The following is a 20,574-nucleotide window of genomic DNA, read 5'->3' as shown; positions in this document are numbered from 1 at the left end:
GGGGGGGCGTGACAGCTCCAGGCCTGGCCCCGCTTTCCCCCTAGACTTGAACTTGAAACACCGAGAAACCGATGAGCCCCTTTCCCTCGGAGGGGAGGGGTCGCGAAAGAGGGAGGAAGGGAGTGGAGCCAGGCAGCCAGAGGCCAGATCAGCCCGGCCCCCTGCAAGGGGATCGGCTTTAGAAGCTCAGGTGGCTCGGCCAGCCTAGGCCTAGGGAAGGCTCCGTTCCGGGAGCATGTACCTTTAAGAGTTAAAGGACCAGGACCCTCAGCGACTTGGTAGAGTGGACTTTTTTGGGTGGTAGGGGGAGGGGACCTTTCCACTGACATACCTTTCCCTTCCCTAAAAGCAGCTGAGAATCTATTTATAACCCTTTCCCTGGCCGGCCGAGTGAAATCACCCCAGCTATAAATGCCCCTCAATCCACTCTCCTCACAGTAGAGATAAGGTCTCCCTCCTCCCAAAAAAATTCCAAAAGGAGAAATTGACGTCAACTCCATCCCCACCCCCTACCTCCAACGGACTAGGCCAAGTGACTGAGGGCAGAGCACCCGAGCTGTGCAGACACGGGCTGGGGACCGGGGATCAGTTAACTAGATTTTCCTGGTAACCCCCGCCTCGGGGTTGAGTAGGTAGAGTGTAGTGTGGTGGTGGAGAGGGCGAGATGAGCTCAAGCAGCAGCAGCAGCGACAGGTAGGGGAGTGCCTCCAGCCTGTGGGGCGAGATCCCAAAATGAGCCCTCCTTCTGGGATTCTCTGGGCCCCGGGGGAGGGGGGGCGGAGCGGAGCGGAGCCGAGCGGGCAGCCCTGGAGAATGGGGGCAGGGGGCGGGCTGGGGGCCGGGGAGGAGGGAGCCCGCTGAGATCGCCCTGGAGACTGATGGGAGGTGTGTGGGGGAGGCCAAGGAGGCTTGCAGGGTAAGCTGAGGCCTTTCCTCTCACCCCTACCAACAAGCTCACATCTTGTATGTGGCCACGAGTTCACTGATCTGGAGGTAAGAGCTGGTCGGGTGCTACCCCCCGTGGTGCTGGAGGGCCTTTTGGGATCTGATGACGAGGAGCAGGAAGACCCCACTGATTACTGCAGGGGTAATGGAGAGGGGTGAAAGCCAACTTGGCCTCCTCCCTTTGGAGGGGAGGTGGGGGTGAAGGGCCCAGCCCAAGGCAGGCAGCCCAGATGAAGAGAGGCAAAGGCAGCTGCAGACTGGGAAGGGATGCAGGTAGGGTGGAGGTGGGAGGGCACAGCCGACACCCCAAGCCCCTTCCCCTGGGGTCCCTGGCCCTTCATCCGTTTATGGGGGGGGGGGGTGGGAGAAGAGGAGAGACAGAGAAGGAGACAGGGAGGGGCTCCACTCTTGGGGTGATCATCAAGCCTTGCCAGTTCATTGGATTAGGGCCCCCAAGATTAGGACGGACACAGAGCCCCTAAGGGGATAAGGATGGCTAGGCAGGGGGCACCTAGACTGTCTCTGAGCCGTGGTCTTCCTTCCCTACCCCCCAGGTGGTTACTACCCGGTGAAGATTGGAGACCTGTTCAATGGGCGATACCATGTGGTTCGAAAGCTGGGATGGGGCCACTTCTCTACTGTCTGGCTCTGCTGGGATATCCAGTGAGTGGCCCCTCTACCACACCCTCCTGGCCAGTCCCTGGTAGAGAGGTTCTACCTGGGGGATCTCCCCCCTCCCCCTTGGATTTGGGGGTCCAGACTCTAGGGTTGGTGGTGATGGTCAACTGGGGGGTCTCTTTTGTAGGCGGAAACGGTTCGTGGCTCTGAAGGTGGTGAAGAGTGCCGTCCATTACACCGAGACTGCTTTGGATGAGATCAAGCTGCTGAAATGTGTAAGGTCTCACACCCCCATCCCAACTAGGCCCTGTTGCTAGACCCCAAGAAGGCAATCAGGTGTCTAGTGACTAGTCTGTACTAGGGTCTGAATTTGTGTCCCCAGGAGGGGAGGAAGGGATCTGCCTGGGGAGGCACTGCTTGGGGTGGGGAGGGTGGGAGGAGATACAGAACAGGGAGGGGGTGGAGAGAGAACTCAGACCCGCCCTGCCCCCCAGCCCCTATCATGGACTTGATCCGTACCTGAATGCCCCCAGGTTCGAGACAGTGATCCCAGTGACCCCAAGAGAGAGACTGTGGTGCAGCTCATCGATGACTTCAGAATTTCAGGAATCAATGGTGTCCGTATCCTTGGAGGTTTGGGTACTGGAGGGGTGAGGGGGCTAGAGAGGGCCCACAGGGGAGGGCATGTCTTCTGAGTCGGTGCCCCGTTTAGGAAAGGGGGCAGTACTAAGAAGGCATCAGTGGCCAAGGATTCCCTTGGGTTTGGCAAACACTAAGAGGCCCCTCTGGAAAGCTGTCCTGGGGGCAAAGGGATCCAGCCCCTCCCAGCAGGGGTGGTCATAGCGCCAGGCGAGAAGACCCATTCAGCTGCTGGTCAGTTCGATGCCCCTTCACTCCTCTGTCTGGCCAGATGTGTGCATGGTGTTGGAGGTTCTGGGCCACCAGCTTCTTAAATGGATCATCAAATCCAACTACCAAGGCCTGCCCCTCCCCTGTGTGAAGAACATCATGCGACAGGTAGGACTGGCTTTGGAAAGTGCAAAATATCATTGACCCAAGAAAAACCCCATCATTGCCCTCTAGGAGCCGACTTCTAATAGGGCCCCACGGGGCAGGATAATTGCTCACTTACCTCTTCTGGTCTCCACAGTGTTGTGTATAATGGGTATGTGCTTTCAGTGTGCCAGGGTCAAAAGCATAATCAGCCTCTTGGCCAGCCTGGCCCGTCACCTCCATCTCCTTCACAAAATCCCAGACCGCCAGGGCAACAGAGTCTGAAGGGGGAGCAGGAGTCCTAGTTCCAAAGCTTGTCGCCTTCATCCCGTATTCTTGGGTTATGGAATTGGGTTGGGATTGTGGTTATTCTTGTCGGAGCCTTCTGCAGTGTACCCATCACCTACTCCTACTCTACTCCTTTGACCAAATCTCTTCTAGTTTTTAGAGTAGTATCCAACTGTTTTGATAATGTTGGATTTGTGGTATAGTCTGAGATCTGGTTGAGCTAGGCCCTCATCATTTATCTGTCTGTCTGTCTGTGTGTCTGTCTATCCATCCATCCATCTGTCTTTCTATCCATCTCTTCATCTATCCATCGATCTTTCTGTCTATCCATCTAGTTGTCTATCATCTATTTCTGTCCTCTTTATCTCTCTCCTTATCTATCTCTCCATCTAGTCTTCTTTCTCTTTCTGTCTCTGTCTCTCTCTCCATCCATCCATTCATCCATCTCTCTGTCTGTTCACCATTTACATAATCTATCGATCGCTCTAGATCATCTGTCTTCTCCAGCTCTCTAATTTCCCATGAGTCTTGACCTCAGGACTCTGGACCAAGTTCTGCTCTTGTCTTCCACTCCTTAACAAGACAACAAGATGAAGGGTTGGGGCCAAATGACCTCTTGTGATCCCCCCACTCCATCCCCCAAGTCCATGGGCCTGTGATTCTCCACTGCAGGGGATGAGGAGAACCTTGGGCAAATCTGGTTTTTCACTGCTGGTTCTACTACTAGGTGCTGCAGGGCCTGGATTACCTCCACACTAAATGTAAGATCATCCATACCGACATTAAGCCGGAGAACATTCTTCTGTGTGTGGGTGAGGTCTACATCCGAAGGCTGGCAGCCGAGGCCACACTGTGGCAGCAGTCGGGGGCCCCACCTATCTCTGGCAACACTGGTATCACTTAAGCTGGGGCTAGGGGAGTGGAGGAGGCACATTTCCTTACCCCTATCCCTCTTCCCCCAGCCCCTGGCCCCCTGGGGTCTAAGAATTCCGTCTCCCATCTATCTGACTCCCTTAACTTTCTATCTGTCTCTCTCTATCTCTCCCCCCACTCCCAAACCTCTCTCTGGCCTGTCGTCCTGGCCTGCTCTAGTGAGCTCTGCACCCCAGCAGATCATGGTAAGTTGGCACCCTGGCGCCTGTCCTGTGCCTTTGAGTTTACGAAGATGTGTCCTCCTCCCATGGAATGTACTAAAGGTGCAGGGATGAGAGAAGCCAGATTTGGGGGCAGTGTCCCCCTTCTTTCCACCTCTTGGCCCTGGGAGGAACCTAGAGTGAGGGCAGCACTGGTTGAGGCCTCGTCCACTGAGTCCCGTTAATCCATTCTCTGACTCTTTTGAGAACTCGGACAAAGAGGAGTGCCTTTGTTGGACCTCGTGGGTTTTTATGTTCCTTTTCAAGTTTGCCAGCCACTGCTAGCTCTCAAGAATGATCTTGGAGCGTCATTCATTCAACCAGTCTTTACTGAGCCCTCTCCTCTCCCCGAAGGGGTCTCTCCTGGTGGGCACTGCTAGATTGGAGAGCGGAGCCTCAGGGAGCCGAGGAGTGCAGTCTACAGCCAGCCCCTCAATTTACAAACTGAGAGGGTGCCAGTAATGTGCTTGTGGATCAGTTTGTTTGGACTCAGTTTCCCAGGCCGGGTCCCATCCAGCTGGTAGTGATTTTTGAATGAAGATAATATCTAGCCCTTAAGAGGGGCTACTTTGGGGGAATGAGCCTTGCTGTCCCAGGATACTGTCCATCTGGCCAACTGAGATGAGATGCAGATGGGTGGACATGTGTAACATAGGGAGGGTCCATACCAGGCTAAATCTGTAGGACATCTGTGCTAGAAGGGTGCTAGAAACCACCTCCCCAGCCCTAGGAAACTGAGGCAGTTGGTCCCAATGATAGAGCTGGGCATAGAGGAGGAGGAGGAATTTGGAAATTTACCAATGCACAGGATCATAGAGTTAGTTCCGTATTGGCAAAGGCATGGCATGCATGCCCCAGACTGCCAGCGGGGGCTGCTCCATTTCCCCCCTCCACTGCACCTGGGGACAATGTTCACATGCCTCGCTCGCCCCACTGTCCAGCAGCCTAGTGCAAGCACTTCTTCCCTCTGCTGTCTGGGCTCAAAGGCAGCTTGAAGGTGCCGTTTTGGGCACGCAATCTCGAAAAGGTTCACCAATGCCGAGTTAGCCCTTTAGAGGCTAGAGAACTTTAGAGGTGATCTGATCCAACCCCCTTACTTCCTCATAATGAATGGCTAGGTGGCACCACAGTGCACAGAACACTGGGCCTGGAGCCAGGAAAACCGGAGTTCAAATCCAGCCTTGGACCCTGGGCTATCCAGCTATGTGACCCAGGGCAACTCACAGCCCCTCTGCCTCAGTTTTCTCCATTGTACATGGGGAATAATGATAATAGCGCCTATCTCTCAGGGCTGTTGTGAGGATAGGCTAAGCTAATCATTCATTGTAAAGCCCTTAGCACAGTGTCTGGCACATGGTAAGCCTTATATAGATGTTGGCTAGTGTGATTATTATCTACCGACAGGTGATTAGGGGCAGATGGGGCGAGCACCTTGAACTCTGCTGGGACCCCGAGGGCTAATCTGGGGCTCCCTGGCTAGGAGCCAGTAATGGAGGGAGGCAGGAGGGGTTCCTGTCCTCTCCATGCCCCACCCTTCCTACACCTTGGCATGTCTTTGCTTATTAGAATGGGAAGCTCTCCAAGAACAAGAGGAAGAAGATGAGGCGCAAGCAGAAACGGCAGAAACAGCTCCTGGAGGAGCGCCTTCGGGACCTTCAGCGCCTGGAGGACCTGGAGGGGGAGAGGGGTCTGGAAGGCCTGCTGGATCCACTGCCCCAGCCCCCTGACATTGACTCAGATGAAGCTTCGGGGGCCACATGTGAGTGGGGCTTCCACTGCTCCGGGGAGGGAGGGGCCCGCCTCTCCCAGCTCCCATCCCAAATCTCACCTGGCCTTTATCCAGCATCTCTAGAGGAAATCTGTTGAGAGGTACGCTCATCCTGTCTCCCACAGATGCCAACTCACAGCTGGGCGACAGCAATGGGACCACCCTGACCGAGGCCTCGGGGGGCAGCCTGGCATGCAGCCCTCAGAGCCTGACCTCCTCTTCAGGCTGTCACCCCTGGGGAGGTGGCGGGGCCTCCCCAGCCTCCTCCTCACCGCCTCGGGGACAGCGCACAAGCAACAGGGGCTTTAGCCCAGACTCCCAGACCTCTGGATTTTCGGGGTCCCTCTTCTCCCCGGCCTCGGGCTCCACCCTGTCGGGCTTCTCCAACCGTCAGGAGAAGGGGGGACTTTTCTCCCTCAGCAACAGTAAGTAAGGGGCCCTGGCTGGATTGGCTAAGGAGGCGCCACCAGTCTGGACACCCTTCAGCTCCTTCTCCTGACTCCCCCCACTCAGGAACGTTAAATGCCACAGACTTCCTGGTGAACCCCCTGGAACCCCAGAACGCAGACAAAATCAAGATTAAAATTGCTGATCTTGGCAACGCCTGCTGGGTGGTATGTACGGTGTTGGGGAGGCGGGGGATGGCCCCACTGCACCTCCCTCTGGTCTCTGTAGTCTCTGGTCCCCGAATCACATGGAAAATGGGTCATGCATGTGCAAAGGCTCCTGGGGGAGTCTTGGCCTCCTCTCTTTTCTTAGTGGACAGCCTTGGCCTGGAAGTCAGGAGTCCCGTCTGGGATGTAATCTTGGGGCTTTGCTGTATGATCCCAGCCAAGGGCTCCCCTAAACCTAGGTCACAGAGGCAGCCAGGTAGCTCAGTGGATAGAGAGCCGGGCCTGGAGAAGAGAGGTCCTAGGTTCAAATGTGGCCTCGGACAGACACTTCCTAGCTGGGTGACCCTGGGCAAGTCACTGAACTCCAGCTGCCTTGCCCTTGCTACTCTCTGTCTTAGGGCTGACACTAAGAAGGTAAGGGTTTAGAAGACCAGCAGAGGTGGGTCAAACGCCAAAGTCTAGAATGCCAGGCCCCTTAGACTGCAGGCTGTGGATGGGCCAGTCTGGGATGCTCAGGTCTCTTTGCCTTCTCTTTTAAGTATTTTGGTAATGAGTTCAACGTGACCAGTTTCCTTTGCAATGCTATTGATGCACTTGAAAGTCATTCTAGGAAGGGTCTGTGGCCCAAAAGGGGGTCAAAGACTCCCAGTGTGGATGGAGCATTCTCAAGGGGAGGGGGTGGCTCCCCCCACACACACACACACCATCTTCTCAGGGGCCAAGATCTTGAGGCCTTGCAGGCCCGCTGGGCTGGGGGTGGGCCAGTAGCCCAAGTCTTCTGTCTCAGCCAGCCAGCTCTGGAAACCTCCTTTTCCCACAGCACAAGCACTTTACTGAGGACATTCAGACCCGACAGTACCGGGCGATCGAGGTGCTCATCGGGGCTGAATACGGCCCTTCGGCGGACATCTGGAGCACGGCCTGCATGGTAGGACCCACCCCCACACGGCGGGGCGGATGGCTGTCCACCTCTTAGGCCTGGAGAGCCGGCTCAGCCGCTGTTCCTCTTTTATTCCATCCTAGGCTTTTGAGCTGGCCACAGGGGACTATCTGTTTGAGCCCCACTCTGGGGAATCCTATACTCGAGATGAAGGTGGGTGAGGTGCACAGACCTACCACCTGGGGGACAAGAGAAAGGGGTCGGGACAGTGGGAGGGAGAGGGGCAGTTAGGTGGCTCCATGGTGGAGGGTCCTGGGTTCAAATCTGCCTCCGACACTTCCTTGCCTAGTTTTTACCAAGACAGAAAGGCTTTCAAACATTTTTTAAGTTCTAAGAATTGATACCAAGTTATTTCTAGAGGTAATTCATTTTTGGAATTAAGAAAAAAAAATTTGACTAAGACAGAAGGGAAGGGTCATTCTTTTTTTTTTTTTAAGTGGGGAGGGGCCTAGGCAGTTCAGTGGATAAAGCTGGGCCTGGAATCCGGAGGTCCTGGGTTCCCAAGTGGCCTCAGACACTCCCAGAGCGGGTGCCCCTGGGTGAGTCACTCAATTCCAGTTGTGTAGCCCCTCCTGCTCTCCTGCCTTGGAACTGATGGCATTCATTCTAAGACAGAAGACAGGTGGGAAGGAGAGAGCACTTATTGCAGCTCGGGCCTCCCTCACAGATCACATTGCTCACATCGTGGAACTCCTTGGAGACATCCCACCGGCTTTTGCCCTCTCTGGCCGCTATTCACGAGAATACTTCACTAGACGAGGTACTCACCAGACCACAAGGGCCTCTGGGAGGCTGGAGGGAGTGAGAAAGCAGGTGGAATGAAATGCCTGCTTTCTAGCCAGGCTGGGTAATGCTACCTGCCTAGTGCCCAGGGCTCAAGGCTGGGTTTTTCCGTTTTTAGCCCAGAAAGACCGGTTCCCCTCTGGGAGCTCCCATTTCCCTGTGGGTGCTAAATGCACCAAGGATGGCTGGACCCAAATGCCGAGCACCGTTCCCAGGGCTGACATTGCCCGAGAAACCACATCTTGAAGGACCAGTGGGACGTAGAGAAGGAGGAAGGCAGGGAGGAGTCGGGTGGTGGGTCAAGGAGTGAGGGAGCCCCTCACTGGTCAGAAGTCAGAGCCAAAGCTGGGGGGCCTCAGTTGGCCTGGGAATAGAAAGAGGCTAAAGTGATTTCTGTCTCCTAGGGGAGCTCCGTCACATTAAGAATCTCAAGCACTGGGGTCTATATGAAGTACTCATGGAGAAGTACGAGTGGTCCCTGGAACAGGCAACCCAATTCACAGATTTCCTGCTGCCCATGATGGAGTACATCCCCGAGAGGCGGGCCACCGCCGCTCAATGCCTCCAGCACCCCTGGCTTAATTCCTAAACTCCAGGCTCTCCTGTTCTCCCTGCCCTAGTTTGCTGTGGTAGAGGGTGGCCTGCTTTTTTAATGTGCCTTGGTACTGTGCCAGACAGGGGAGGAGGCTGGCTCTTAAGTGTCTTCGGCCCATCCTGAAGCACCAGGCCTGCACAGTTGGCGCTTGTGCAGCTGGGGAAGGCTTCCAAAGCTAACCCCACCCCCCCGTCTCCCAGAACCTTGGTGCATCCTCCCTTCAGGCCCATAACTAGTGTGCGAGGTTGTGCAGGGCGGTTTAGCCAGCAGTGTTTCTGGAGAAGGATTTAGTTGTTTTCCACCCTGTTTTGCAGTCTTTCCCTCTGTTCTGATCCCATCTTTTTGCTCAGGTTAAAAAGAAAAAAAAAAACAATAAAATCATTTTTCTTATTGAGTATCTTGCTTGGTGTCCTCTCACTGGGTTTGGCTAGGGTCTGCCAGGGCCCAGGAAAGGGCGGAGAAGGAAGGAGAGAAGCTGGCTACCTTGTGGGGAGGCAGAGCCACCACCATCCCTCTTCCCTCCCTCACATTCACTGGCCATTTATGAAAACAGCCACAATCAAACCGAAACACCCAGGCAAGATGGAGGAGGGTACAGCTGTTTATTTTGGAACCTATGAAGCAGTGGGAATGGGAAGCATACTTGGGATGAGGAAGGAGGTAATCCCTGCCCAGATTCAATTTCCTGTCTGATAAGCAGGTATAATTATGGGGCCAATAAATAGGAGCACAACTGGAGGGGGATGGAGGGGGAGCTTCTCCTGGCAGGCAGGTAGGTGTCCAAGAGCTAGACGTCCATGGCCCGTCCATTGATGACTCTGATGTGGCGGATGATGTCCTGGATAGCTTCTGAGGTGGTGCCTTGGCCCCCGATGTCTGGGGTGTGCATCTAGGAACAGAACCCCAAATGGGCAACTGCCAGTGTCCCTCCCCCTCCCCTGCCATCAGTGAGACAAGAGGCCCAAAGCACGGAGTTGCCTTCAGAGCGAAGGCAATCTGTACAGGAAAGATGCCTGGAAACAGCCGGGCTTTAGCTTTAGAGTGCCAATCCCCCAAGAAAACCATACCGACGCCTGGCCCAAGTACGGAGTTGGGATTTGAGCTATAGTTCTCAGATTCGAGCCCACAGATTTGCTACCTTAACTAAAGTTGAAGGCAAAACATGGGGAGGGCAAGAGGCAGCTTCAAAAATTCTGTCCTGTAACCAGAGCCTTATTAGTCCCCCACCCTGCTGGGAAGCCTCGGGAGCCTCACATTTTCATTGTCCATTGATGCCAGGACGGCCTTCCGGATTGAGCTGGCGTAGGAGTGGAGCCTGAGACAGATGAGATGGGGGACAGAGAGAGCTCAGGACTCTGGCTGGTCCCCAGGCACCAGGATAGAGGGGAGACAGAGACCCTGAATGCCCCACCCTGTCCCACCCTTTGCCCAAAACAAGAAGGCCCAAGAATGAGGCCGACTTACTTCAGATGGTCCAGCATCATGCAGCTGGCCAGCAGGGTGGCTGTAGGGTTAGCGATGTTCTTATTGGCGATGCTTTTACCTGTGTTCCGGGTTGCCTGGAAGAAGACGGGGGGCCAGGGGTGTGAAGGGAACAATTCCAGCTACTTCTCTCCACCCCTTCCGGATTCAATCCTAGCCACTCACCGTCTCAAAGACTGCATACACATGCCCGTAATTTGCCCCAGCCACAAGGCCTGGGCCCCCGACTAGGCCAGCACAGACATTGTTGACGATGTTGCCATAAAGATTGGGCATCACCATGACATCAAACTGCTGGGGCCGAGATACCAGCTGTGGACAGAGCTTGGGTCAGAGAGACTACACATGCCCGGTACCCAATGTACAGAAGAACCCTGAGGCCAAGCACACAAGTCCTGCTGGGCTTCCTAAGGGACTGCACAGGGAAAGCAAAACAGACACAGAGCTCAAACATCAAGGGAAGAGGGATACCAGCAAGCAGAGGTGGAGACATATGAAAATCAAGAAAGCTCAATTCTCCCTTCCCCCCATGGGACCACTGTGACTAAAATATAGCACTGGCAGGGTGGCGAGGTGGCGAGGTGGATAGAGCCAGGCCTGAAGAGGAGTCGGCAGGTTCTGGGTTCTGGCCTCAGGCGCTTCCTATCTGGGTGATCCTGGGCAAGTCACTTGACCCCAAATACTTAGTCCTTACCGCTCTCCTGACTTGGAACTAATTCTTGTTTCAATTTTAAGACCAAGGTAAGGGTTTAAAAAATACAGCACTAGAGTCTAAAACACGAATACAGTCAAAGTGAAACCCAAATGTCAAAGGGCCCCGACCCAAATGAATCATGGTTTTTTTGGAAAAGCAGGGTCGGAGGTACTGCCCTTCAAACTTGTCTAAGCTCAGCTGAGGTGCTTCCTCAAAGCCACTCAGGCAGCAAGCAGCAGAGCTGGGCCTGACCCCCTGGACAGCCTCCCAGCATGCTGTGGGCTCCAGCAGCCTCCCCTACAGGACTGAGGAGTTGGTCTAACATCCCTATGGTCTCTACCAGCTCTGCCATCTAAGGGCTAGGATGGGGGCTTTATCTGCTTTGGAAGAATTACTGGCTCCCCCCCCACACACACACAGTGCTGAGGCACTAAGCTCATATATCTCTGCATCTGGAGGCTGGGAAAGGAGGTGGCAGTTAAGCTGAGGCTAGCTGGATAGTTGGGCAAGCTGGGCGGGCTGGGGCCGGGTACCTGCATCGTGGTGTTGTCCACGATCATACTCTCAAAAGTGATGTTTGGATAACCTGTAGCTACCTCCTTACAGCACTGGAGGAAGAGGCCATCTCCCAGTTTCCTACGAGAGGGACAGAAAGCTTGGTGGATCACAAAAACGAGAACATTCGGTGAAGTGGTATAGAGTGATCAAGAGCACACAGGATGGGGGCAGGAGGCCTGGATTCTAGTCCTGGTTCTGCAACCAGCTTGCTGTGTGACCTTGGGTAATCCCTTTCCCTCTGGGACTCAAGTTTCCCCATCTAGATCTTTCAATGGGTCCTATGATCAGGGGAAAGGAGATGGAGAAATGGGGAGAAATAGCATGAAAGGAGTAATGGAGGAGAGGGGAGAGAGGTAAAAATGAATCCGTTATCATCAATCCCCCTCCCCAGTCCCACATCCCTACATGATATTGGCTTTGTGCACGGCAGTCACTTTCTTGCGCCCGGTTTCCTGGGCCAGCCGGAAAGCATACTCAGCAATGCGCAGGGACTTGGCCTTGGTGATGATCTTCAGGCTTTCCACCACACCTGAAACACTCTGTGGGGGTAAAAGGGTGGGGGGTGGGTGATTCTCTTTCCCTTAGGAAGTCTTCTGCTACACACAGGGCTGGGGGGTAGGCCATCGGCCTTATCTACTTCTTTTTTTTTTTTTTAAACCCTTGTACTTCGGTGTATTGTCTCATAGGTGGAAGAGTGGTAAGGGTGGGCAATGGGGGTCAAGTGACTTGCCCAGGGTCACACAGCTGGGAAGTGGCTGAGGCCGGGTTTGAACCTAGGACCTCCTGTCTCTAGGCCTGACTCTCACTCCACTGAGCTACCCAGCTGCCCCTCCTTATCTACTTCTTGGCCAATTTAAGGGCCTACAGAGCCCCTAGCCTGGGCACTCGCTCCCATGCTAGGTAGAAAACCTCTGCAACAGTGAGTCTCAGCTCATTGTCTGGAGTAAGACTGGCTTTGTAAATTGACTTATCAGAATCGATTTCTCCATACCTACAAGCTGTGGCCCCGTGGCACGCTGCCCCAGGTCAGACCACTAAGGGCCTTCACTGGAATCTTCCTTAGAGAGCTGGTTTAGGGACTCAAGAAGGAAGTGGTCAGTTCCTTTCTGAGAACCCTGCATATACCTCCAGAAGGCTCATACTCTTCCCCAATCTCCTCACACTTGGCTCCCAACAACTCAGGTCTCAAAGGACAAAGATCTGTCCCTATCAAGGCCATTAACAATCACCTATTACAGACTCTGAAGGCCCTGCTCAAAGAGGAGCATCCCCAATGTCCAAGGCCTGCTCTGAAAACTAACAATCATTGGGCTGTTGCGCTTCTAGTGGATGTTAGAAAATGGCTGCTGGGTCATCTGGGTTCCTCGTCTCTCTACCTGCCCCGAGCCGGAAGGCTGAGCCCTAACTCTCTCTCCCCTACCAAAACGGCCCAGAATGAGAATGAAAGGTTGGCTACTAGGTCTGGCTCTGCTCCTAATTCATTGGGCAGCTCCAGAGAGGTGGCTTTCAAAAGGATCCATCTTGCTGTTCACAAGAGACATACTGAAGCCATAACTGTCCTGAGAGGCCTATCTGTCTCTGAATCAGGCTCACGTAGAGAATCTAGGGGCAGTCGGAAGGTCTAATGTCACAGTTTCATAAGAAGTGGTGTGATCGGAATTGTTTTCCTCCCTGTACGTAGACTCTTGAGATAGCATCAAGATTTGACATTAATTGACAATTTGGGGACCACACTGTACTGGCCATCAAGAAAAGAGGAACAAAATCAAGATCAGCAGAGCAGAGTGTGTCCAACATGCACTGCCCAGCCCAGAATCTGGCAGAAATCTACAAAGTGTCCCCACAAGGCTGTCCTTATACAGAATGTTCTTCTTTCAGGCCTTGAAGAAATTTAACTAGTTCACATGCTCTTTTGTGTAGGCGACTGGCTTGTAAAAGAGAAACAAAATGTTGGCAAGGCCAAACTGGGACAGAAAGACATCTAAAAGAACACAGAAGATAGTGGTGCATCACTACTACACCGAGCACCAGGATGGTTCCTTCTGAGTTGCAGAATCCCCAGATAAGGCTGAAAAGGCCTGGTGAGGCTCCCCCTTCAGCCTATCTCTGCAGCTGTAGACCAGATCTCCAGGTGGTGTGAGCAAGGGCCCTGGAGTTTGCATCTTTTGATACACTGTTCTAACCTAGGTTTGGGAAGGTCTTTCCTTAAAAAATACAGTCCCCTCCATGCCCACAGGCTTTTACAATGATGGGGCTAAGTGTGATTTATAAGTTGTGGAAGCCCAGTTTCTCAGGCAATAGTTATCTGCTAGACCTCTTTCTCCTTTGGGTAAACAGTAAAAATGAGTTCTCTTGGGGGCAGTTAGGTGGCTCAGTGGATAGAGAGCCAGGTCTGGGGATGCAAGGCCCTGGGTTCAAATATGACCTCAGATATTTTTTAGCTATGTGACCCTGGGCAAGTCACAACCAACACTGTCCAGCCCTTACCACTCTTCTGCCTTGGAACCAATACCCAGTGTTGATTCTAAGATGGAAAGTAAGGGGTTTGGAAGTTTTTTTTAAGCCCTCACCTTCCATCTTAGAATCAACACTGCGTATTGGCTCCAAGGCAGAAGAGCAGTAAGGGCTGGACAGTGGGGGTGAAGTGACTTGCCCAGGGTCACACAGGTAGGAAGTGTCTGAGGCCAGATTTGAACCTAGGACCTCTAGGCCTGGCTCTCAATCCACTAATCTACCCAGTTGCTCCAGAGGTTGTTTTTTTGTTTTTTGTTTTTTAAAGTTCTCCTTTAAACATGAATTGATCACATTTCAGCATGTTTAACTTCTGTTGTAGAGAAGAATCTGTGAGTCTCTGGTTTCAATCTGCCAGGCCTAAAAGATGCCAAGTTTACCAGACTTTGGGAATACTGTGAAAGCAGTACGTAGCCATGGAGGGAATCTCTCTGTGTGTGTCTCTCTCTGTAGTTCTGATAAAGAAGATGAACTTACAGAACTGGAGAAGAAAGGGGACTCTCACTACAGTTAGGCCTCCTGGGATGGTTGAGGTTGAGATGATCACTAAGGTCCACTAATATTCTATGACTTTCTACTTCTATCTCTTTTGAGAACTCATTAAAGACTTCACTTATCACCTGGCTGGATTCTACATGGAGGAGTCATTCCCCCAAACCAAGTAGGAGCTCCCAAGATCAGAAACCAGGTGTCCACATCAGTACAGCTGAGGGTAGGTCCAGTGACACACACTGGACTAGCTGGGGATGGAAGGGATGGGGAAGAAGCGGTCTCACCTCATGTTCCAGGCTGCTATATTCTCCCTCTGTGTTCTCCCTCACGATGAGGATGTCTATGTCTTTGTGGCGAGTCACCACGCCTGGCAGACTCTTACAGTGGATGACATTGGCATAGAGGTCTAAGCTGGTGCTAGAGATAAAGGGAGAGGAAAGAGAGAGTCCATATATCTGGCAGGAAGCCGCCAACATTTCCCCAACGCCCTTTGTCATGATGGTGGTGGCTCTTACCGAAGAATGTTGTTACGGGATTTATAGGATGGTGGCAGATTATGGTTGGTTTCGATATTTCCTAGGGAATACAAGCAAGAGAGTGGACTTGGGTAAAGGGCACCAGAGTAAGAAGCCCCCAGTGGAACCAAATGCTACTTCTACCAAACTGCTTCCTGAAGGTTAAAGGTCTAGCTCTGAAATTTCTCTCTCTTTCTCTTCTTGAAGCAGGGGGAGAGAAATGCTTCTGCACCAAGTGACTGCTGAAGAAGGGCTTGTTCTAAACTATCTGGGCACTGCCTGCCTTCCTCAACAGCATTTACTTCCCATGTAGCTCCAGGCCCTGTTTGGCTTTGAAGAGGGCTGAGGTATTGATTCCAGGAGCATAGGGAACCAGGATCCCTATACTCCCAACAGGCAGGGCTGACGAGGTAGAGTTTCCCCAGATCAATGTAACTTCCTGTCACTTAGGGTAAAAAAAGCAAAGGCAGAGAAGACAGGATGAGGCAGATTGGGCTTGACAACAGTTCCTATGACTTAGGGGTTTTCTCTGACTACAAGCTCAGTATGAGTCAATGCATCCTGACTGCCAAGAAAACGAAGGAAATCTGAGGCTCTATTAATAGAAACATCTCAGCTCAAACCAGGAAGGTAGGAGTCCCCCGGCTTTCAAGTTCAGAGGAAGGCAGACCAGGGGAGGGCAGGTTCTGAAGCAGAGATTACACCAAGAGGAGTTGGAAGATGCGGGGACATTCAGCCAAAAGAAGGGAAAACCTAGGAGAGATACCAGCTCTGTCTTTCAATAGTCAAAGGACTGGGACAGTGAGGTAGCTCAGTGGATTGAGAGCAAGGTCTAGAGATGGGAGGTCCTAGGTTCAAATCTGGCCTCAGAAACTTCCTAGCTGGGTGACCCTGGGCAAGTCACTTAACTCTCATTGCCTAATCTTTCTGCCTTGGAACCAATACTAGGATTGATTCTAAGGTAGAAGGTAAGGGTTAAAAATGTATATATGTTTATAGACTTGTCACATGTAAAAGGGAACAAGGTTGGCCCAGGGAGCTAGCCCCGGTAGGCACACTACAGACACAACCCAGGTGTGTCCCTGACAGAATAGATGGGGAGTTCCCCACTACTAGGAAATGCTACAGAGGCGATTCCTGTACTCAATGGGAGATTCAAGAAAGCAATCTCCCACATGCAGGGCCCTGGGCTCTAGATGTAATCTAACAACCTTAAGGAACTTCCCATCTCAAACAGATGACCACTAAGCCCCTTTCCAACTTGAGATTCTCAGCCTCCTTATCAGAGTCCTGGGAATGGAACCCAGGAGTCCTGCTATCCACCCACCACCCCCCAAGGGAAATGGGTAGTGTTCACCTCCCTCATCTCCCCACCCCACCCCCCAAGCACACTCACACTCAAGGACAAAGCTTACCCTTCAAAGCTACGCGATTTCGTCGGATGGCCATGATGGCGTTGCGGATGTCTTCCTCGTCAGCATTCGAGTTCACCTGGACCTCTTCAAAATCCACAGGCACACAGGCATGTCTGGGGCCAAGAAAGAAGTGTAGAGTGGCTAACACTAGCTGGCTATCCCAGCTCAACAAACTCCCCTTTCTTCAACTCAGAGACTCAGCCCAGTCCCCCACAGGAATTACCAGATAACCGGGAGGCCCACTGTCCAGGGCCATCAGCTTGGCCTTCTCTAACCTTCAAGGTTCTTCAAATTCCGCCCTGATCACTCTTTCTCTGCCTCACCCTGTTTTTAAGTAGTTTGGGGCCCTCCAAAACCAAGGTCTCTTTCTGCTCCCATCAGGGTAAAGCAGAGGCCACAGCAGGTACTCAGAAGGCTTTGCAAAATGCCACTGCCCAGTACCTGCCAAAGCCATGTGTCAAGCAGAGTGAGCTAAGAAATATGGAAACAAAGCAAACTGACCCACCAACAGGTGCCTCCTGCTTTAACCAAACTCAGGAAAAATCCTGTTTTACTCAAAAGCAGGTTAATTGAGGGGACTCGGAGAAGGAAGGGACAGAGACTGTTCAATCTTCACCAAAGGATTTCATGCAGCTAGCTGGCTCAGTGGATGGGCCTGGAGATGGGAGGTCCTGGGTACAAATCTGGTCTCAGACACTTCCTAGCTGTGGGACTATGGGCAAGTCACTTAACCCCCATTGTCTTGTCTTTATGGTTCTTCTGTCTTGGAACTGAAACTCAGTGTTGAATCTAAATCAGAAGGTATGAGTTTAAAAAAAAAAAAAGGAATCCTCTGTGCCTCAATTCCCTCATCTGTCAAATGTACCTTCATTATAGAGGCTGAGAACTCATCCTGTCCAAGCTACACATTTGATATACAGTGGAAACGAGCCTAAAGGAGAAGTGAATTGTCCCAGATGACAGAGAAAGAGGCAGGCTGAGAAGCCAGCTCCTTTTATGGTTTGTTAGACCAATGTCCTTTCCTCTATATCCCAATGTCCTTAATGAGGAAGGTCTAAAGCACTCCCCAAACATGGATGCTATTGCTACTCAATACCATCCCTATCAGATGCCAGGGGATCTTCAGGACAGCCAGCTTCTCAGAGCCCTGGGAGACTCAAGCCCCTAGATTGAGCTCTAGTCTCAATTATTCCCTGGGCCTGGGCTTATCCATCTCCCCACCAACTTCATTAGATCAGAGGGCCCTGCCAGCTCTACTATTCTCTAAACTATGCAAAGTAGCAAAGCTCAATCCGAGCAGGGGACAGCAGGTAGAAGCACTGAGAAAAGGGATGGGGGTGGGAAGGGGAAGAAAGGGGTAACTCCATACCTGAACACAGACTTGACATGCAGCATGAGCTCCGGCCCAATGCCATCGCCAGGAATCATGGTCACAGTATGTCGGCCTCCATACTTGGCGGACGGAGGCTGTGGAAAGGAAGTCAAGGAGTTAAGGGAATACTTAGGGATGTCTGGCAGCCCCTTACCCTCTATCATTAGGAACCAGACCCCTGACCTGGACTGGAAGAATAGAGGGAATCACTCATGTAGAACCTATCCATTAGCTGATGAGTGGGAATGGATGGTACATAGGCTAAGGTGGAAAGACACCAGAATGGCTCTAGCCTTGGGCTTTTAGGCCGAGGTCTCCCACCCCATCCACCCCAAGGGTCGAGAGTTCATCATCAGGGTACACCCAGACCACCTACGGATATGCTGGCAAAAGAACACCAGTTTCTGCCACCAGGGCTCTGCCCATTGAAGCGCCCACCACACTCCCCACAGGGGACAATTCTGAGCCAAGTGCTGCCTGGCCTCCCCTATCACTAAAGAGAAACAATGAGAGTGGAGAGAAGCCAGGCTGGGCACCTGGGGAAGGCAGAGAAAGGGGCAGATGGGAACTAGGGTGGGTGATGGCAGACATGACCCTGTGCCTCCTCAAAACCCATCTCCAACCAGAAGCAGGAAAAACGATACTCACGATTGTTTGCTGCTAGTGCCCGGAACAGGAAAAACAAAGCCAAAAGAAGGACGGGGCGAAAAGGGAAGAGACAAAATGACAGAAGTTAGAGTGGTCACCCTGCAAGGCCTGGCTGCTGCTGCTGACCACCTGGGGGTGGGGATGGGGCTCATCAAGGCTGCTGCTCCCTGGCATAGGGCCTCCTCTCCTCCCCTCCCCATTCAACACTGGCTGGCCCTGCACAGCAGGGGGCAGGGCAAGGCAAGGGGAGGTAGGGCTCTTTGAGGGGCAGCCTGGGATAGATGAGAGGTGGGCCCAGGAGGGGGGCCCAGCCCCACTCTAAGTGGGAAACCCTGGGAGGATTTGAGCCACCTCCTTGGAAGCCCCTGTCAAGCGTGCTGCGGGGGGGAGGGGGGGAAAGGGAGGACAAAGGGTGGGGGTGGGGTGGGGGCAGGACCCCTGGAGGCTGTCGACAGCTCAGCGGGCACCCAGAAGGGCTGAGGCAAAGAGAATTTGCACACACGCAAGACAGGCACTTACTGAGGAGAAGCCCCTCCAGCTGGCCTCCCGTGTACCTAAAACCTGGAAAACAAAAATCAGACCCAAACTTCCATTACCCACCATGTCATGCCCTATTAGAGGAACTGAGGCTCAGGGGTGCGACGTAGCTGCCCACCTTTTTGGACCCCGTTACCCAAACATATTTAGGAAGTGCAAGTGTGCTGTGCCCTCGATGGGTACAAAGACCAATTTTGTTAGGAAGGAGAATACCAAGGCTTTATAAAGGGAGTCTCTACTGTGGGCCCAGACCTAGGACAACAGAGTAATAACAACTCTGGATTCCACAGCATTTTAAGGGTTACAAAGCCCCTTCTTTGCACACCAAGAAATAAACAGTCCAACTTATTCATCCCCATCTTACAAGTGAGAAAAGGGAAGCTCACAGAGGCTTGTCTAGCTAGCAGGTGGCAGGACTATGATCTCTTCTTTCCTTTCTTTTCTAAAATAAATATGATAATACATGTATAACCCAGATCGAATTGCTTGCCAGCACCAGGAATGGGGGAGGGAGACAGTCTGCATCCTATAACTTTGGAAAACGTGTGTGGAAATTTGTTATTACGTGTAATTGGTAAAACTAAAATCTCTTAATAAAAAAATAATAAAATAACTAGCCCTTTTTCATATCTAGGGTTGACTTTAAAAGGTGGAGCACACATAGATTATAAACTCCTTAGAGTCCCAGGGCTCAACTGCTTGAGGCTTTCTTCCCCACCCCTACCCCACCTACCCCAAAGGCTAGACTTGAACTATACAAGCTCTGGATTGGACCACCAGTGCCCAATGAAAGGAACCACTCATTTCAAGGATGTTGGGAAGGCAGAGTAGGGGGCAGGGCTGCCCAGTTCTCTGAGATCAGAACAGTTTACAACAGGGAAGATGCCCCAGCCCTGGCAGGTCAACCTACCACCTGTCTCCTGGTCTTCCCTTCATCCCCTCCTCCCGTCCCTGTAATCAGAGATGGAGAGGATCTAGGGCCAGAATACCCACCAGGTCAGGTTCTCTCTTGGTTTTTGCAAAGGAGAACTCGCTGGCCTGGCCCTAACAAAGCCAATGGACTCTTTCCTGCCTGAGTTAGCCAAGTAGGCATTTATCTACATCCTCCTTAAGTTTATTCTGTCCCTGAGCCCAATTCAGGAAACAAACAAAAAAAATCAGACCCAGATAAGCAAAGCCAATTAGAAGCAATTAGGGAAGTTAATTGGAAGGGAGAATAAATCACGTGACAAGCTAAGACCCAAGAGAAAGGATTTGAGATCAGCTTAGCTCAAGGTAACTGTAAACACTTGCCCTAAGGTAGTCCAGTACCCCCTGGCGAGTGACTCCCTCCAGACCTTGAGGCCTAGAGGCTCACCAAAAACAATCTGCCCGTTCTCCTCAGAGTTTGGGACTGGTTCCGATCCCCTGGTTCTCAATTCTCTATCTTACATGCTCACCAATCAGGGGAAACAGTCAGACTTCAATCAGAGGCTGTGGCTTACCTTACTTTACCCATTTATACAAGAGAGTAAGAATGGCCAGGCTCTCCCCTTCCTCTGCTATGTCTTACTAGATGTGGCATTCAGAGGCCATTTAACAATGGCTACCTGCCTTTCTTGGGGTGTACATACATACTTCTATACTAGAACCAAATCAGTAGGTGTTATTTGATCCAAACAATTCTTATATGT

General features: G+C 52.2%; 2 protein-coding genes across 2 annotated transcripts; one reads left to right on the top strand and one right to left on the bottom strand.

The window, feature by feature from the left end:
• The first annotated feature begins 664 nt into the window (after positions 1-664).
• On the top strand, positions 665-9,072 carry SRPK3 (SRSF protein kinase 3). Its single transcript, XM_044682903.1, has 15 exons — positions 665-693; positions 954-1,087; positions 1,500-1,608; positions 1,751-1,838; positions 2,097-2,184; positions 2,474-2,580; positions 3,572-3,737; positions 3,937-3,962; positions 5,544-5,736; positions 5,871-6,170; positions 6,259-6,359; positions 7,180-7,287; positions 7,383-7,452; positions 7,967-8,059; positions 8,487-9,072. Exons 1-15 carry the CDS (start codon positions 665-667, stop codon positions 8,669-8,671), a joined length of 1,797 nt encoding a protein of 598 aa, XP_044538838.1. The 3' UTR covers positions 8,672-9,072.
• Positions 9,073-9,260: 188 nt separating this feature from the next.
• On the bottom strand, positions 9,261-18,967 carry IDH3G (isocitrate dehydrogenase (NAD(+)) 3 non-catalytic subunit gamma). Its single transcript, XM_044682902.1, has 12 exons — positions 18,884-18,967; positions 18,365-18,376; positions 17,714-17,811; positions 16,345-16,457; positions 14,930-14,990; positions 14,699-14,831; positions 11,817-11,950; positions 11,387-11,489; positions 10,325-10,471; positions 10,142-10,236; positions 9,932-9,992; positions 9,261-9,566 (listed from the first exon to the last, which is right to left on the bottom strand). The coding sequence occupies exons 1-12, from the start codon at positions 18,965-18,967 to the stop codon at positions 9,465-9,467; spliced, it is 1,143 nt and encodes a 380-aa protein (XP_044538837.1). The 3' UTR covers positions 9,261-9,464.
• Positions 18,968-20,574: the final 1,607 nt, after the last annotated feature.

This window comes from Gracilinanus agilis, chromosome X (assembly GCF_016433145.1).
Source record: "Gracilinanus agilis isolate LMUSP501 chromosome X, AgileGrace, whole genome shotgun sequence".
Classification (NCBI taxonomy): domain Eukaryota; kingdom Metazoa; phylum Chordata; class Mammalia; order Didelphimorphia; family Didelphidae; genus Gracilinanus; species Gracilinanus agilis.
Note: the sequence above shows the minus strand (reverse complement) of the source record. Positions and strands in the feature narration are given on the sequence as shown.

Coding starts and splice junctions, on each gene's coding strand:
- SRPK3 (XM_044682903.1), top strand. CDS start 665: ATGAGCTCAAGCAGCAGCAGCAGCGACAG. Junction 1,609..1,750: donor TGGCTCTGCTGGGATATCCA/GTGAGTGGCCCC, acceptor TCTCTTTTGTAG/GCGGAAACGGTTCGTGGCTC. Junction 8,060..8,486: donor AGAATACTTCACTAGACGAG/GTACTCACCAGA, acceptor TCTGTCTCCTAG/GGGAGCTCCGTCACATTAAG.
- IDH3G (XM_044682902.1), bottom strand. CDS start 18,967: ATGGTGGGTAATGGAAGTTTGGGTCTGATTTTTGTTTTCCAGGTTTTA. Junction 14,991..16,344: donor AAATCGCGTAGCTTTGAAGG/GTAAGCTTTGTC, acceptor TGTATTCCCTAG/GAAATATCGAAACCAACCAT. Junction 14,832..14,929: donor TCCCGTAACAACATTCTTCG/GTAAGAGCCACC, acceptor CTTTATCTCTAG/CACCAGCTTAGACCTCTATG.